The sequence below is a fragment of the Perna viridis genome, chromosome 1 (assembly GCF_037379345.1).
Source record: "Perna viridis isolate PV_CMFRI_1.1 ecotype Kerala chromosome 1, ASM3737934v1, whole genome shotgun sequence".
NCBI lineage: Eukaryota > Metazoa > Mollusca > Bivalvia > Mytilida > Mytilidae > Perna > Perna viridis.
In genome coordinates this window covers 27,230,733-27,248,461 of record NC_142445.1, presented here as the reverse complement: position 1 = coordinate 27,248,461, position 17,729 = coordinate 27,230,733, and the positions used below count along the sequence as shown (strand labels likewise).

At 34.0% G+C, this 17,729-nt stretch overlaps 1 protein-coding gene across 4 annotated transcripts in view; it reads right to left on the bottom strand.

Moving 5' to 3' along the window:
• LOC148628028 (metabotropic glutamate receptor-like) overlaps positions 1 to 17,729 on the bottom strand; it is a 58,059-nt gene that overhangs the window by 21,662 nt on the left and 18,668 nt on the right. For 3 of the 4 annotated variants that reach the window (XM_088583571.1, XM_088583592.1, XM_088583561.1), the window contains one exon: positions 3,317 to 4,814. In XM_088583571.1, coding sequence (XP_088439697.1) covers positions 3,317 to 4,691 — 1,375 coding nt within the window. In that variant the 5' untranslated portion in view covers positions 4,692 to 4,814. Of the gene's footprint in view, positions 1 to 3,316; positions 4,815 to 13,032; positions 13,128 to 13,470; positions 17,242 to 17,729 lie in introns of those variants that run through there. The other variant, XM_088583581.1, reaches the window with a different exon arrangement.

Genomic DNA, 17,729 nt, shown 5'->3' with positions numbered 1-17,729 from the left:
ATTCCCAGATTGAGATTTAAATTTCCTCTTATCCTTGAATTTTACCTCAGATTAATCAATTTAAAATATTTCATAGGTCGAAATTTGAGTTGATAAGAATTTGAAGAAAATCTCAATTGGACAGTTATCATGAAATCAAACCAAGATCATATATATTATGCTTCAAGGCCATTCTTGTTAAATGTAGAACCCGAGCAAAAATCGAAACGATTGTAACTACGTTATATCCTCACTCTAAGTTGCAGATTTGACCTAAAATTTTCAATCGCTGTGGTTAACAAAAAGACACTTTGCGACATTTTTTCGTCCAATACATGATGCATTATGATAACTAACGATACGATGATGTAGTGAAATGGATACATGTAGCCTACAACATGTTGTATTAACATAGCAACTTTAAAAAAAAGCAAAGCTCACTTTGTCATATCCGCTCCTCTCACCAAGAAACCATATAGGAATCCCCAAACATAATTTATTAAAAAGGGGGTACACAATATGCATATGGCATTATGTGTTAAAGAATGTGTGAAAGTTTCATTAAATTCCATTCAGCAATTTGAGAGGAGTTGCGGATCAAATCTTAGGACAGACAGCATTATCTATTATCTATATATACCTTCCGCTTTTGAAGAAGGGGTATAAAAAGATGCTATTGATATACGGACCTATATTCTTCAAGTTTATTTTGGATTGACAGTATATCTTGACCATCTAATAAGCATATTGATCCTGAAGAGACTCACAAAAAGATCAGACTAATTGTTAGAAGAATAATTTATCATTGGTCAGTTTATACATCAGTGCCCCTATCAACGCGGAAAATCTATCCTTCAAATAGTTTTCTTTTCATTCGATGAATCCGGGATAAGAAACATAACGTTTCTTCGATGTATAAACGGAAGACGCGGTTCAATGTAATTCTGTTTACAAACCAAACTTGCCAAGTTTTTTTTTCTAAAGTACATGTAAAACTAGAATATACCACTGTTCAAATATGCTCCCATTGTTATTGCTCAAGGTTTAACTTGTCACCATTCAAATAGAAGTTAAAATGGTCTTTAAATTAACAATAGACTATTTCGTGCACACCGTGTGATAGTTGATTAGCATGCGCGATGAGCAAAATTCTACTCACGCTCTACCTCACAGAAATGTATTTTGAGCATGCTCATCGACTTAACCCATATAATGGGATCTGCCTGATTTTTACATGGACAGCGCAGCCCTTTAACAGTTAATAATATTGTTTTTTTCTCACAATGACAAGTTTTAAGTAGCTGTCTTTGTAAGAATGATGCAAAATCTGAAAAATGTGATACACCCCAAAAAAAGGCTACATATTTTTATTTTTGTAATTAAGTTGTTTTATGGGCCTATACTATGAAATGTGTAATTATTCATTCAAATCTGCCTGGTCTTAGGGGATAATCAACATTGAAAATCCAGTAGATTCTATTGTATTTGAGCGTCATTTACAGAGTTATCTCCCTTAATTTTGAAATCTACAGTGCATTCTATATAATTTTTATCTCCTAAGAAGACGGGATATATGAAAAACCACATGTTAATTTCTGTTTACTATGACATTTCAAACAAAATATCAAAAATAAAAATATGTAGGCTTTTTATCCATGAATCACATTTTGCATGATCCTTATCTGGAGTGCTACTTAAAATGTAATTTATTTTTATTGTTTAAAGCAAATATAATTTTCCGCTGTATATAGTTGTTAAATAATGATCCCTTTTCAAAGAACACTTTTTATGAACCATGACAGAATTAACATAATACTAATAAATACAGTAGTTAGAAATATCCATAGAATGATACATGTAACCTTTTGAAGATTTAAAATGATAAAAGTACCATTCCGTTTTTTTTTTGTTTCGTTTATTGTCGATAAGGTTTATGTTTTAAATGAGTTTAAGGTACAATGTTGTGTTGTGATCGTTTACAGGGCCTTTCTTCTGGTTTAAAAATAATTCTACATCATACATAATTATCAAAATAATCAACGTAATCATTATCGATTAATTAACATACTGTTGGAAATAGGATGGGGATGCGAAATAAAAATCAGAAATTTGAGAAAAATTGGTTTAAGACGTTACGCGCGATGGTCGTACATGAAAGCGTAACAGAACGTCGGGATTAGCAGCAACGCAAACTGTTACGGAAAACGCCGTTTTTAGCTAGTGGAACAATCTTGTAAGACTCCCAAAATGTGACAACGCTTTAATCTTACACAACGGAAATGGATAAAATGTGGATTTTTTTTTAAATTGAGAAAAATAAATTCTGAAATTTCATGACGTTAAGAAGGTAAACCTATCCTAAGGGGCATAACTCTTGAAATCAGTGACATGTTTGTATCATATTCAATTTCAGCAAAGCCTTTCAAGCGTTCATTTGAAACCGAATGACATAAATCCAAGTTACTTTGATGCTTACATGCGTTTGATATCAAATACTGAATACAAACGTTCTAATGATTTGAAAGAGTTGTGTCCCTTACCCTAGGTCTACCTCCTTAAACCGGCTTATGAGAGCAATATCAAGCAAGCTATAGCTAACTTCAGTTAGTCTCGTATTTCGGACCAAAATTGGAAGCGCAACAATCATGTAGGCCTCAGTCAAGCAGCTCATATTTCAAAACAATAAGTCTTGAGTGTAATTTTGCTCAATTATTATAACTTTTAGCAAAAGAACATTTATTCAGTAACAAAATTATCACCCTTTCTTCATTTTCAATCTTCGTCATTTGCTTCTACAATCAGTTTGCTGTTTTCATTTTTCATACGGGACCTATTTCCTCTTCCAATATGGGATGATTTAGTGTTCCGTGACATCACAAGATAATTAAAGAATATTATCAAAATGACTACGAGAACCTCCTTGTTTGATAAGGCAATGGTATCTTTTAAAATCATTTTGTTATTTACTTGAAAATATGGGTTTATATATATAATTAACGAAAAATGTTATCTGGGACAACCTGAAAAAGTTACTTAAAGATAAAATTTGTGCCTAATACTTTGTTATTTTTCTTAATCATCATTATATTCCGAAATTAATACATAAGAAAGTGGTTCTTTCACACGAAAATTGCGATTATTGGTCATGATTCTAGCCGTATACACACTGATTATTCAATAGAGCACGAACAACGCGCGTAACGTTAAAGCATGTCTTATTGAGAATCGGCCCGTATTTTATCCAGACCAGCTGCTGATTTCGTGCGAATTCGTGATAAAAATCTGTTACAGTCGTACTGCGCCTGTATCACTACAAGTTGTTCATACTCTGACTTACCTGTGAACGATGTATTGAGCAGGTATGATCCCAGAAGCTTCTCGCCATCAATGTTAGTCATGCCAGGACAAACATCACCCTTACTCGTTTTGTTACATGTATCCATATACATATTGTGTAATGCTATTGCCAGAGCGTAAACTGCATCATATATGAATTGAACTTTACTCTCCTGTTTATACACCGAGCGCGAAAGTCTCTCTTTTCCGGTGCAAAATTTCACCTGGTTCGTAATGGGTTTGTCAGCATTTGGCCATTTACATTCGTGGACTTTCTCCCAATACTCCCTAAACCAAGGATTTCTTGTATTATCTTGTGGATTTAAGTTTAAAAAGTACTGATCGAACTCAGGAATTACAGATGACTGTAGTTCAAGAGTTAATGCCCCTTCTGCCGCTCTTTCGTGTCCAGCCACAACTTCATTCTGTTGCCCCCAGCCATCAGCGGCTATCCAATAGAACTTTCCAAACATTTTCTTTTCAAAAGCAGCTTTTAATATTCCACGTGCATCTTCAAGTCTGACAAATAGGATAACAACATCTGCATTTTCTTCTGAAGTTGCAAGATCATTTACGGCTTTTAGATATGTCTGAACATTTGCATTCGAACTTATTTTTATTCTAACTGATATACAAATATTCCTAGCATTGGCTTCGTTCACAAATGCCTCTATACCAGATTCGCCATATTCTCCTTCTGAAGCTACTGTAGAAACATAGGTCCAATTAAACCTGGAAACAATGTCCACCATTGCTTTGGCTTGGAAATTATCAGGAGGAACTGTCCTTATGAAATAATCATACCGCTTTTTGTCACTTAGCCTAGCACTTGTCGACGCATAACTGATTTGCGGAATTTTGAATAGACGTAGTAAGTTTGCTACTTGTTCAGACACTGAGCTATAAGACCCTCCTATTACTCCAGCAATAGCTTTTGCTGTTTTGTTTGCCTTCGCAATAGACCCATCATCACAGCGGAATTCAGAAGCATCTAGTGATGTAAAAGTCCCCCTAATGAACTCAAGAGACCTATCTAGAGCTATTGTTTCCCTTGCACAAGTGTCAAAAATTTCAGCGCCGATATCAATTCCCGGTAAAATAGAAGGATCGGAGTTTATTTCGTCTAAGGTGTAGAGCATAGCTTCAAGCCTTTGTATTCCTCGATTTGTGTTAATTAATCCACACGTGCCTTCCTGACCTTTTTGATGAACCGGGAATAAACCACCAAAAAGATAACGTCCAGGCACAACTGCGGAAAGGACCGGATTTGTGATGGAAGATCCAAATGAAAAAGCAAAGGACATTATCAAAATGATCACGGCTAAAATTGTTCTATATCCATATTGGCGAATTTGTTTGATGTACAAAGCAGCCATCGTTCGTCCATTACTGGTCTCTTACTGCTGGAATGTTTTTAGAATTACCAGTGACGTCCATAATTCCGGTTATAAATCCATCAATAGGAAACTGCCTACACTACCGCGCCATTATCGTGTACTCTGAAATGGACAAATTGCATCATTATAGATTAATATTGAAAATAATTTGCTACTTTAACACTAGTGAACAAGTGTTGATGGAATTTTTCGCTCCTGTGTTTCCCTTATTCACACCAGTTATCGGATTAAATAGCCAATTTTCTCACAGAACCAAGCAGAAAAATTCTTAATGTAAGTATATCATCTATCAAGTCTGACAAAATCACATGTCATCATAAAATCACTACCTGACAAATGGAACCGAGAAAACCAGTTTTTCATGATCAACGTCACATAACTCTGAATAAAATCAGACCTCCTTGGAATGATCGCATTTTTTAAATGTAAATGCCCGACTAGAAAGCCATGTGAGGTTCAATATTGCACTGATCTTTACAAATTGTCGAGGAAAAGCTTAGATGATACGTCAGACGCCCTTGGGAATATTAGAATTTAATCAGAATATTACATGGAATTTCACTAAAGTAAATTAATTTTGGTAACAAAGTTAACTTCAAACTATCTAAAAACATGAAGCTTATTAAACTGCAATAAACAGACAGTCTGATTTTTGCTACTCTAAAAAGTAAGACAAACTTGGGCCTTAAAGGAGCACACGGTTTACATGAAATGAAAAATCACAAAGCTGATTGTAAAAAAATAGGTTATTTTGTCACAAAATTGACTTTTACATAACTCATGTTTCAAGTATGTATTCTGAATTAAATATATCCAAGGATTCTAAACTTCAATCAAGTCATCAAATTACTCCAGATAGACAAAATAGGTAGGAAATACGTCCCGTGAGATGAATTATTTGAAATATAGTAATTGACAGGAAACATTCACCCTGCATTCATCGGAAACATTGTTGATTGAATACGTTTAGGGTTTTAGAAAAAAAATAATCATCAAGGTTTTCTAATTTCGTTTGCTATTATACATGTAACTGTGGTATTCCAGCTATGTGTACAATTAATTTAAGTACCATTCTGTGTAAGAATCAGGCAATGGGTGGCACATCATAATTTTCTGTTTGGTCTTTTTTGCCAAATAAATTCAATACATCTAGAAAACAACTGAACAGCTATTTAAATTTATCATGAAGCATCTGTGACATAGATGAGGTAATGAGGTATAAATACTTGGATAATGCAATAAAATCTCTGTATATTTTTCCTTATACATATTTTGCCTGATTTTTAGACAGAGGAGTACTTAATAGGAATTACGTTTAGTATGCAACACTACAAATACACTCAAAGGTCGATATTTATTTTCCCGAGTTTAACCTGAAGATTAAATTAGAGACCATGTTTCGACACCTGGTCTAATCCTCCGGGATTTCGATGCGAGAAGGCTGAAACTATTTATTTTGTTTTTGTTTGTTTGTTATCTATTTTTGTTGCAATGATCACCAATTTGACATTTCGACTCACAATAACTTTTAACAAGGCGTATTATGAGCTATGATTGATTGATTGAGTGATTGATTGATTGTGTTTAACGCCCAACCAGCAATATTTCAGCTATATCCAAGCAATGAACATGTAGTGGATGATAAAATTAACAAGAAATGATGATGAAATGTAAAATGGGACAAGGACAATGATTATAGGGTGGACAAATTTTGATTGCCATAGCAAATAGGGAGACGTGGGTAAGGTCGGGCAATATAGCCTGTGGCGGAGCGACAAGGTTCCTGCTCCTATCGAATACTACGGCATAGTTCTTTAACATGCTAGAAACGTGACACCTTTCCCAACACATTGCACCACAAACCAGATTTGTGGTCAGGATTTCCGTATTACGGCGTCTCCAGCTTGTAGCATGCCTGGATTACTCCCATTCAACCGCCTGGGGCACACAACCCAGTTGCTCTGAGTACTATTAAGTAGTCTTCTACGACAAGTTTAACGCGGGCCTATTCTTTTGACATACGGACCTGTACGGGACCTAAAGCATTTGAAGACACCCCAGTAGTATATACTTGTTAATCAGGATATTCAAAGGAGGTAAAGTCTCATATTCCCTACTTGCGTTCTATATTCCCTGAGCTGTACTTTTTCTCATCTTAGTATACTTAAAAAAACGTGTTAGTCCTGTGTTGCCCTCGTCCTATCCCGTGAAGTCGATTAGTTGTACTCCTGAATTATAGAGTTAAATATTTATTTCTATTATATTCTGAATTGTTCAGCGTTATCAAGTAAAGTTGTCCATTTTGTATAACCTTACTTGGTGTGTAAGCCACGCCCTAACTACGGTATCCTAATACAGTAAAAACATGTAAATTGCATATGGCGCTTTCGATTGACAGTTGACAGTATTGTTAAAAAACGTTGATTTTATAGAAGAAAAACAATGTCTTACTATTTTACATTTGTCATCCGATATTTAAAAAGAATCTTTTATAAGATATAAAACTTGTTTTCAATTGTAGGTTAGTTTATTGAATATAAACGACTTTGGGTCGCTGCAGCAAGAACCAACGTATATATCTGATATTCTAACCAAAAATTGAAAACATCCCCTAAATAAAAATAAAAGGGTACTAGCACCAAAGCCTATCAAGTTTTCATTTGAAAAGAGTGAAATCAATCCAAGTTACTTTGATGCTTACTTGAGATTGATGTAAAATACTGAATACAAACGTTCCAATGATTTGTTGCAAGAGTTGTGTCCTTTACCTAAAACTTACCACCTTAAAATGAAAAAAAAGAAGAAAAAGTCAGGTCTTGTAATTTCCGAATGTTAACCGTACAAATATGGGAAACAAAAGTTTTTTTTATGCTCCTAAACCCAATATAAATATACACGTTTAAAATTATTATAGATTGTGATGTGATCGTAGGACTGGTGTAAGTACATGACTTTATATCCATTCATTTTTTATTATTTCTAATTTGTTTTATTGGTTGTTGCTCTATACGAATTTTTTAACCAAGGTGAATGCAGCAAACTCAGTTTGCTTTCCGAAATACATAACAAACAATTAAATGAGATAAACAAGTCTAATTTGGTAAAATTTACTCTGTTTGTGTCTTTTTTTTTATTCCAAATCCTTGACAAGATGATACAGAAAACTAAAGTTATTTACTACCGTAGAAAACGCGCTAACTGTAGACTATTCCATCAGGTGTAATTAAACAATTTTCTGAGTTACTGAACATAAGAAACCGACCATAAAATCTAAGAAATAGGTTCCTTACATAGACTTGGCCAGAGGGGGATTAAGTAACAATAATCGATGTGTTATAACCTTTAGGTTAGTGAATGTACCATAATTTAGTTACACAGAGTTTATTTTAGTCTAAGGTATAAAAGGACACAGGGGTACAAAGTATCAGAAGCATTGAACATTCCTTATGAGTGTTTGGTCTATAGATGCAAATCTTGGAGATTTTAGTCAATTTATCAAGACGTAGAATACAAAGCCTCAATTAAAATAATAAAAGTTGATGATGAACTTTCACAGAAAAAGATGTCGATATGAATTTTCACAGCAAAATTTGTTGATGTGAACTTAATTTGACACCAAAAGATATCGATATGAATTTTCACGGCAAAATATGTTGATTTGAACTTTTACAGCAAAAGATATCGATATGAACTTTCATAGAAAAAGATATCGATATCTGAACTTTTTGTACTTAAATGTCTTTTAGTCTTAGGTTATTAAAAGTTTTGAAGCGTACAGTATTTCCCTTTCTTATACACTGGATTAGCTTACTGAAACCAAAAAAAAAAAATTAAATATAGATCGAATTGACCATAAAAAATATTCAGAGTAAAAACTCATGCGTAATACATGATTGTACAACTGTCACCCACTGGAAGTTGATCCACAGAAAAAAATATATATATGTACAACTTCTGCCATACAATTTATATCTTCTTCTCGTAGCAATACCATTATCATATTTTGCCTTCTGGAGAATTAAGAAATAACGATGAACTCTTTTTTTTTTATTGCAAATGGCTCCTGCATTCATTGCATTAGTGAGTCTTCATGAATATTTCATGTTAAAAAGTAAATTAAAATCAGATTTAAAACCCAATTTCATTAGAAGATTGTTGTTATCAGCAAGAACATCCGAGATGCTATTCATAATGCATTATAGTGATCTCCTAAGACTGAACATTGTGGGATGGTGCCTCACAATCAATGTAATTGTCATCAATTCTTCTTTTATACAATTTAAATCGCTAAATCATTACTATTTGTAGTTTTAATTTCAAGCGTCCGCTTCACCATGTCACGTGCCCTTATTTACGGACGCCAGAAATTGTTGGTTGTATTTACCTCCGATATAAATGTTACGGAAACCTTATAATTTGGTCTTGGAGGAGCAATTACCGAAATTACCTTCGGAAAATGGAATTTGAAGAGCTTCCAAACAGGATATCAGCATCAAATTTGATCAAGAATGTGCAATTATTTTCTTAATTACGGCCTGATATGTAGAAGAGTACACAACTGTATGGCGCCGTGAGAGGAATATAAAATAAGTACTGGACGAACTGAACTTATTTTATAATAGTGAGAACAAAGAATTTTTTTTTTTCATTTCTACTTTGAATACGCACGATAACTTATATAATCCTACAGTTGATTTGGAATCGAAGAACCGTGTACAACCTGTTACATGAATGATATAACAATGATGCGTGTGCTTCTTGTAGATCAATCCTGTTATATGTCGTACAACTTAAAATCTTAGAAAAAAAATCAAAGACCAATCACTTATATATATCTTACATTTGATCAAATCGAACACCCGTGTAAACCCGTTGATTCCAAAGCGGTGCTTATCGCAAATACGGTTGATAAACAAGTTGAAAATATATTTGAGGAAAGTAAACAATGTTGTTATATTCGGCTAAATTTGAAAAAGTATGAATTATTTGGCTGCATCATCTCTCAGTTAAAAGGCGAATGGTTAACTTCCAATAGTTTGATATGTGCTGTGAGTTGACAAGACGCGTTTGTATTTCATTTTTGTCCGGACATTATACTAATCTTGTTCATTTTAGACTATTTAGATGTCATTCGAGATAAAAGTAATACTATTATAACGCTATTTATTCATGGGGTCAATACCTTATACGGTATTCGATACAGGTATATCAGCTATTTATGAAAAATAACTGTTTTAAGAGGAAATTAGACTTCTTTCGATGAAGTGGTTGAATAACAAACAGTGCTCGGTTGATGTTGTCAATATAAAATATGTTAGATGATAAATATGGGAAAATTTTAAACGCGAGAAACTTATCTTGTTCCATAACATTTAACGAAACATATATAATCCAAAATGAAATTGATTTTTGATTAATTTCAAGAATATCCGTGTACACATGTTTACATGTATTTTGTTTGTTTGTTTTTTTTGTTCGAATCAAAAAGATATTAAACTGACCTACGTGTGTTGCATGGTCTATTTCAACGCAAAATGTTTTAAACTGGTCTGGAGCTAGCAAGTCAGTTAACTGCTAGTAGTCCTTAGTTTGTACATTTGTGTAATTTATATTCAATTTCTTTATTTCCGTTGCAACAAGGGACTCAGACGTTTTTAACTGATTTTTTTCCACAATGGTCTGATTTGAAGGGGAAGGGATATGACTACTTTTAACCACGTCGCATTTTTGCGCCTGTCCCAAGTCAGGAATTTCTGGCCTCTGTATGTCTTGTTTCGTTTTCACCTTTAGTTTATTTTTATGTTACTTGAGTATATTGGTGCAACTTTTTCGCTGTACCTGTGTGAAATGATGTTTTTGGACCAGCTGCAGCCTGCCCTGTGTTATGAGGGTTTTCTCTTCGTTCATTGAAGACCAAAGGGTAGTCTTTGGCTGATATTTTCATTCCGGTGGGGTTATTGACTCTGACATATACACCATACCTATTCTCGTTACATTTTACAACTAAGACCTTTCGGGCAACTGCTGCGCCTTTACCCACCATTCAAGTTTTGCTTAACATGTTTAAGTGACCTATTCACTTTCGGGAGGATACATAATTATAATTGGTAAGTAGATTTTCACCATCTGAATGAAATGTAGGACAATGGCGTATCCAGATTTTATAAAAAGGAAGGCATCCGATTCGGAAATTCCTAAATGAGTCCTTAAAAGGTATCGTTTGATCAATTTTCCAAAACTTGCACGCAAATTTTTAAACAAAAAGACGAATCCAACTCCCGGACACCTTTTCTGAATCAAGTTGGCACGGATCACCCTAAAAACAAACATGCAAACAAAAGAAATGTAACTTTTTTTGTGAATTTTTTAGTGGTATTTGTCGCCGAGATTGTATAGAAGCAAGGTGATAGTTCATTGATATCCTTCTAACTGTAAATATATTCACTCAACTGAATTACAGGCTTCTTGACGTTTTGACAGGAAACAATGGTAAAAAGATAAGTGGAGGGTGTTCATAATAAAATAGAAATTATTCTTTTCTACAGATACATTATGCAAATGTACATGTACTATTTGAGTGTTTAGTTTGGGTACATACAGCGTATACGTATGCATGCATACGCTCAATGAACTTTGAGTATTCTGACTGCCATAGACCCACAAAATTTCCCTTCATTGTATTGCACCCGTAACACAATTAGCATGTTTTTTAATTCATGTCTTTGTCTGATATTGAAATTTCCCATTTTGATCTGCTTTCTGTATTTTATTTTACTATCATTAAAACTAGCTTTCTGTATTTTTTTTACTATCATTTAAAGCTAGCCTTCTGTTTATTTTATTTTACTTTGTGCTCGACCCGTGTAGGTCCGGGTGTCAAAAGAATAGGCCTGCAGCAGCGCTAAGCTTGTCGTAAAAGGCGACTAAATAGTGCTCAGAACCTTAGCCGGGGGCTAGGGCGCTCTACCCACATAGCAATTGGTAGGTGTGCCCCAGGTGGTGGAATGGGGTTACCCTACCGGAGTAGGAACCATATGGCTCCGCCACAGGAGGCTAAATTGCCCGACCCTACCCACCTCTCCCTATTTCCAGTGGCAATCAAAATTTGTCGACCCCATTATCCTTGTGTCCCATCCCATTTTTAATTTCATTTTCATTTTATCATCCACTTCATGTTCATTGCCTGAATATAGCTGAAATATTGCTGCTCGGGCGTTAAACCCGAACAAACAAACAAACTATCCTTGTGCTCAGACATGTAATGTTTAATTATAATTTAGAAGTTGTAAGTCTTTTCTTCACAACAGAAACATGTAAAAATCAAGTCTATTCTGCAAAATGATGTATGGACATACATTAAGATCCAAAAGGACACAGCAAAACAATAATATGCCCCTATAATTCATCTACAATTGTGCAATTCGTAGTAAAAAAAGAGTTAGTTTCATGTGTCTTGCTAGTTTCTAAACATAATCATAACTTTTCATTGTTATTCGTGTCGCAAAATAATAGAAAATAACCGCATTTGCGACACATGTTTGCGCTCACGACCGCTTTAGACCAACACATCAAACGTATCTAGTTACACATTCTCGGCGTAGGTACTTTGGTAAATCGTTTTTATCTCTTAATTTTTATTTTTTTTCACTTTGAACTAGGAATTTTCTCAATCTACAGTAATTATTTAAAATTCGAATCAATTGCGAATGATAAAACCTTTAAACGCAGCAATCATGTAAGGCTTACTCGAAAAACAGTCACCATTTTAACTAAGGATTCATTATTTTACTCGGAAGGTCAATTTTCGTTAACTTATTTATCAACCGCACTTGCGATTAGCACCGGTTCGGAAGCAACGGGTTTACCCAGGGGTTGGAGAAACAGCTGAAAAGAAGTTTTGTTTTTGTACAAAAAAATTCTACCAACCATTTCAGCTAGTTTTAAAAATAATTCAAAACTATTTTTTTCACATATATTTTACATTGAAAAAGTTATTTAGTTTAACATTTAATTTGAACAACATATGTCAAGGGGGTAATTAGCGGGAAAATGTTCTATACAACAGTAATTGGATTCAATATCAGGGGAAAAAGTTCAGTGACATAATTTTCTTTTAAACTAAAATGTGAAAGAATGTCAGATAAGTATTTTCCTTACAATGGTTTAAGACATTGTGTACAACATATAAAGGTGAATCTATAAAATTTTAGAAAAATCAGCAACAAACCTTTGTTTTGTTTTATTTTAAAGATTAGAATTCGAAATTATTTTCACCATATCTGTGAAAAATCAAGACAAAAAATATTAGATATGATCTTACCTTAGGACTGATAAGATTTGAAACTGCTGTCCTATTCGACCCTTGAATTACTCGACCCAATGTGTATCTGGTTAGAATTGTTTTACTGTGATTGTCTGTGGAGATGGAATACTATTAGGAATGTTTTTCGTTTTTTTTTAAGATTGAATTTAAATTAAATTTCGTTTATTCAGTGAATACAAACTAGCATTAAGCCTTTTTTCACAGTCAATAGTACTTGAAAAACGCAAAATTGAAATGAGATTTTAATTGACTTATAAGAACACGATTGCTTCCAAAATGAAATATAACATTTGATTCAACCTATATCTTAAAAAATATTAAAAGGAGGAGTTCAGGGAAGGGATAAATAGCGCTGTAAACCTTAAGGGTGATTATATAACAATTTATAAATGGCAAATGATTTTGGCACAAGCGACTGCAAGAAACATTACCTACCGGTAGTATAATGGCGGTACATTCTCCTTCTTCCAACCTTGATGGCGCAGAATTTTCGGTTATTATTACTATGAAAGGTATTCAGGAAACAGCCGGTGATATATCATCAGTAGATCATAAGTGTCTTGTTAATAATGGTTAATTGAAACATTAATTTTTCGAATGGAAAATCATTATTAGGGTGGATGAACTACTTTTTAAGAGTTCGTAACAATCAACGAAAATGTGAATTACACCACTCATTTTGATCATAATTAATTTTATTAATTGACACACGTGGCAGCTATCAATCTTACATTAATTGTGAATGCTTTGAAATTAGATAGTCAAAAAAGTGTAATGACAGTTTTGTAAAAAAAAAAATAATTAGTTATTAAATCAATTCAAACACAGATTTTTCTTGCTGAAGCTGGAAATACCACCCATAAATAAGAATTTCTATCTTTTTTTTTATCGTCACTAAAATTTATCGACACCATGTGTTGCCAAATTTAAAGCCAATCGATCAAAATGTTTTGTTCCGCGTTAAATGTTCATATCCTTAATTTTAATTAGGTACATCGATATCAATCTTGTTACACGTAATGTTGCAAGGATGGGGTAAAAAAGTAGGCTGTTTGTGAATCAAAGAGCAAAATGTAGTCAAACCTTTCGAAGAAATCATTATAATTTATACGTTCATGCAGCAAAGAAGGCAAGAGGAAGTATATGTGTAATATACAAAAATCATCGCTTAAGTACATGTATCAAGAAAAAAAAAAAACAAAAAAACAAAAACAAAAACAATACGAAAACAAGCAAAAACAAGCAGCAATCACAACAAAAAGCAATTGCATACACTGGAAATTTAGTACCGAGCAAAAGATATATATACTACTCACATCTATAAAATACATTATGGAGTCATTCTAATTTTGTGTTAACAATTGAAAATATTTATCGGAGACGCGTTCAGAACGCTTCGTTTCTTTCCCAATGTTGTTTTGTATACACAAATGTAGCTGCCGAACAATTACAAGGGTATTTATTTGCACGCTCGTTCTCTTGGTCGTTGACAAGGAGATATTTATATTACTTTGTTGTTAATATGAAATTTGATTTATTATGTGGCAAATAACCCAGCTTGGCCTTTGATTTTAACTAAAATGTTGTTCATCGCACAGTTCCCATACTCGCATTTCAATGTCGACACGCGCACTTAAGGGTGATCGTTAACAGTAAATTAACATCTAACTTTCCATGAAATATTTATGTTTTGAGATGTACATACTGTATAGTTTTGCTATAAAGAGCTCTTTAGTAACTATATTTCCTATATTTTATTGTTTTTACATTTTCTGGAAAATAGAACAAGATAACAGCCGTCAGAACTAATTATTTATTCATATTTGAGCTATTTTTTGTGAAACATGATATTTGCAACAACAGAATGTGTTACTTTGTAGAACAGTAAACTAGCGTTCTGATATTTTGATAACGACAATGTCATTTGTTTCAGTAGAATTTCGGCAAATACCAAAGCGACTCAAATTCGACAAAATCCAAGAACGTAGTCTGATCGTGAAAACAGGAAAAAAGGACAACAGGGATTGACATTATGTGACCGGGACTGGTGTAAGCATGTCATGCTTCGCTAGAATTGAAATGATAGTATTCCTATTATCAGACACGGAATTAACAAATTGATACCTATAGCTTTCAAAGTATCTCTGCGCAAGAGTTACTTCTGTGTGTCTCGCGTTATGAATAAAGATAAATTTACATGTGTTTAGTGTGTGTTTTCCTCCATTCGAATGTTTTGTTATTTGTTTTTATGGCCTCATTTGTTGATCGTTTGAAATAAGATATTAAAATTATAATATTTGTTAGAATTCTTCTAAATATTTTTAAATTAGATACTGTTTATCGGGTAAACGATAAAGCAAGTTTAATGATAGTTCAATTTAAGTAACGCTGATTCCGCAGTTGTGTCCGGTTTCGACAAGCCGTTATAATGTTTATGTCATCAACCTGTTACGTCACTGTCAGCGTTCATGAATGACAAACTGTTCTCAAAAATGAAATGCATGCAATTCAACATTTCAACTTGAATAACACGGAATGCTCAAAAGGAGAGAAGTGAGAAGAAGGTGCAATATCGACTGGTCCCTCAAATTAAATCAGTGTACGTCGATTCAAGCTCGAGCTGGAAAAAGGGCCATTTTGCGGACTTTGTCAGTACTGTTTATATATCTCGGTAAGTTAACTGCTTCACTCTTCAAATTGAGAGTTTTATTTTGTTTATGATCTGAAGTTCAGGAAAATAAATCATTTTTACGTGTAGCCGCTTTGTATGAAATTATATTCAAAGGTCAAATCACCTTCAACATTGCAATAATAGTACTGTGTAAACTATTAATCGCTAGTTTTGTCTCCGTCAAGGGCAGTGCACAGGGTATTTTTCTATATTAAATGGGTATGTAAACTACGCAAACGAATTATCTACATATATGACAAGCTGGTGTTACTCTTGAAAGCAACAATCGGAATTTCTATTATCGTACATACATGTATGTGGTATTTACGGCTTTATTGCACTGCTGAAATGTGACTTTTGGGCCTGCATCAGCCCCCCTTCCAGGAGGCACTCTGTAGTAAGTAATAAAGCTGTCAAATAGAAAATTCTGGTCCCCCCTAGAGGCATGATGAAGAAGTATGTATATAATAATTCATGGAAGTACACACACAAATGTTTCGTTAAATGTCAGGCACTTGGGAGTTGGTCGCAAGAGGCGGTATGTCAAAGAAAAAAGTAAAAGCAAGAAAACATTGATTAGATCAGGAGCCAGGTAATGACATACCTAGAAATAGGAACACAGTGACTGTAAAATCAGACTGAACTAACCTGACACTTAAGGGAAATACATATAACCGATACCCCGTTACAAGGGTTTCCGATACATGGTTAATTCCTTAAGTTAACCAGTTTATATTTTGGAGAGAGAACATTACGAAAGGGGACAGAAATATTTCTGAAACCTTGAATTACAATTATTTACAATCAAATGCATCACGTCAGGCTAAGTGTTAAATCAACTACTTTAAGCGTTACGCCCACATTTTCAGAGGTGTCAGTTATGCGTACCGTTCGGAACAGTACAAAGCCATGTTGATCTTAGGTTAGAGCGTGAGTATGTAGCTCGAAATCATCACCTGAAACCTAAATTTCTGTTGTATTTCATTTGCACGTGCTTAGAGTCAGTGATTTACTGCTTTTATCCAGAGTCAAACAGTATTAAGTATCAGGTATTGATTAGTTTGTTGTCGTGAGTTCTTACAAGCCTAGATAGTCTATTGTTGTTCTTGCATGGACGAATCCTCTCTATGTAGATGCAAATTTTAACACAAGATGTAAGAAGTTGAGAAACATTATTACTCTATGATGCGTGAAGATATTATTAATGGTTTCGCATCTTTAATTGTATACACATTTTACGAAACTGTTTATGGAAGTTATCTAATATGTACATTTGTGTAAGAAGAGGTTCGTAATGGAATTTATTAAAATCGATATTTCTTTATGGTTTGTTTTTTTGTGTGTTAATTTTGGAGCACGACAGTAACTTTGAGCGAGACACTATCCAGAAGAAATGGTAATACTGCTACTGCACAAAACATATAGTAGAGATTAAAAAACGAGTAAACTCGGATGTTAATGAATATCATTATCAAACATTAAAGCAGTATGAAAAGTATGAAATATGGAAACAAGCGAAGCTGTATGCTTCGAACAACCAGCCTAGATTTTAATTCTGAACAAATATATTTTGTAACAGTAGAAAAAACTCGAAAAGTGAGGAAACTCATTTGCTAATGAATATTAAAACGATCGTACATATCAATAGCCTACAAACATGTTATATAAACTACAAAAAAGAAGTTTTCTTCACAAGGGGTATATCTCGCTCTCTTTTACCGCGGTTTTGGGGATGAACACGTTTGGACGTGACCATTTTGGCGGAATCTGGCAAGATGAGAGGGGGTCAGGTTTCTATAATTCCGCATCGGACCATACTGTGCTATACCTTTCTGTGGTAACATCGGAAGGTGGGTATAAATAAGGCTTTATCTGCTACCAGAGCGGCCGGTTCACGACTGGTACCAGTCGGAATTTCTCGTCCTCTGTTACCAGGGTGACTTAATTACATGTGGCCTAACGTATTTGGGGACCGGGCTCCCTGTTCACTCAGTAATGCACGGATGAACTTCCGTTATTGCTG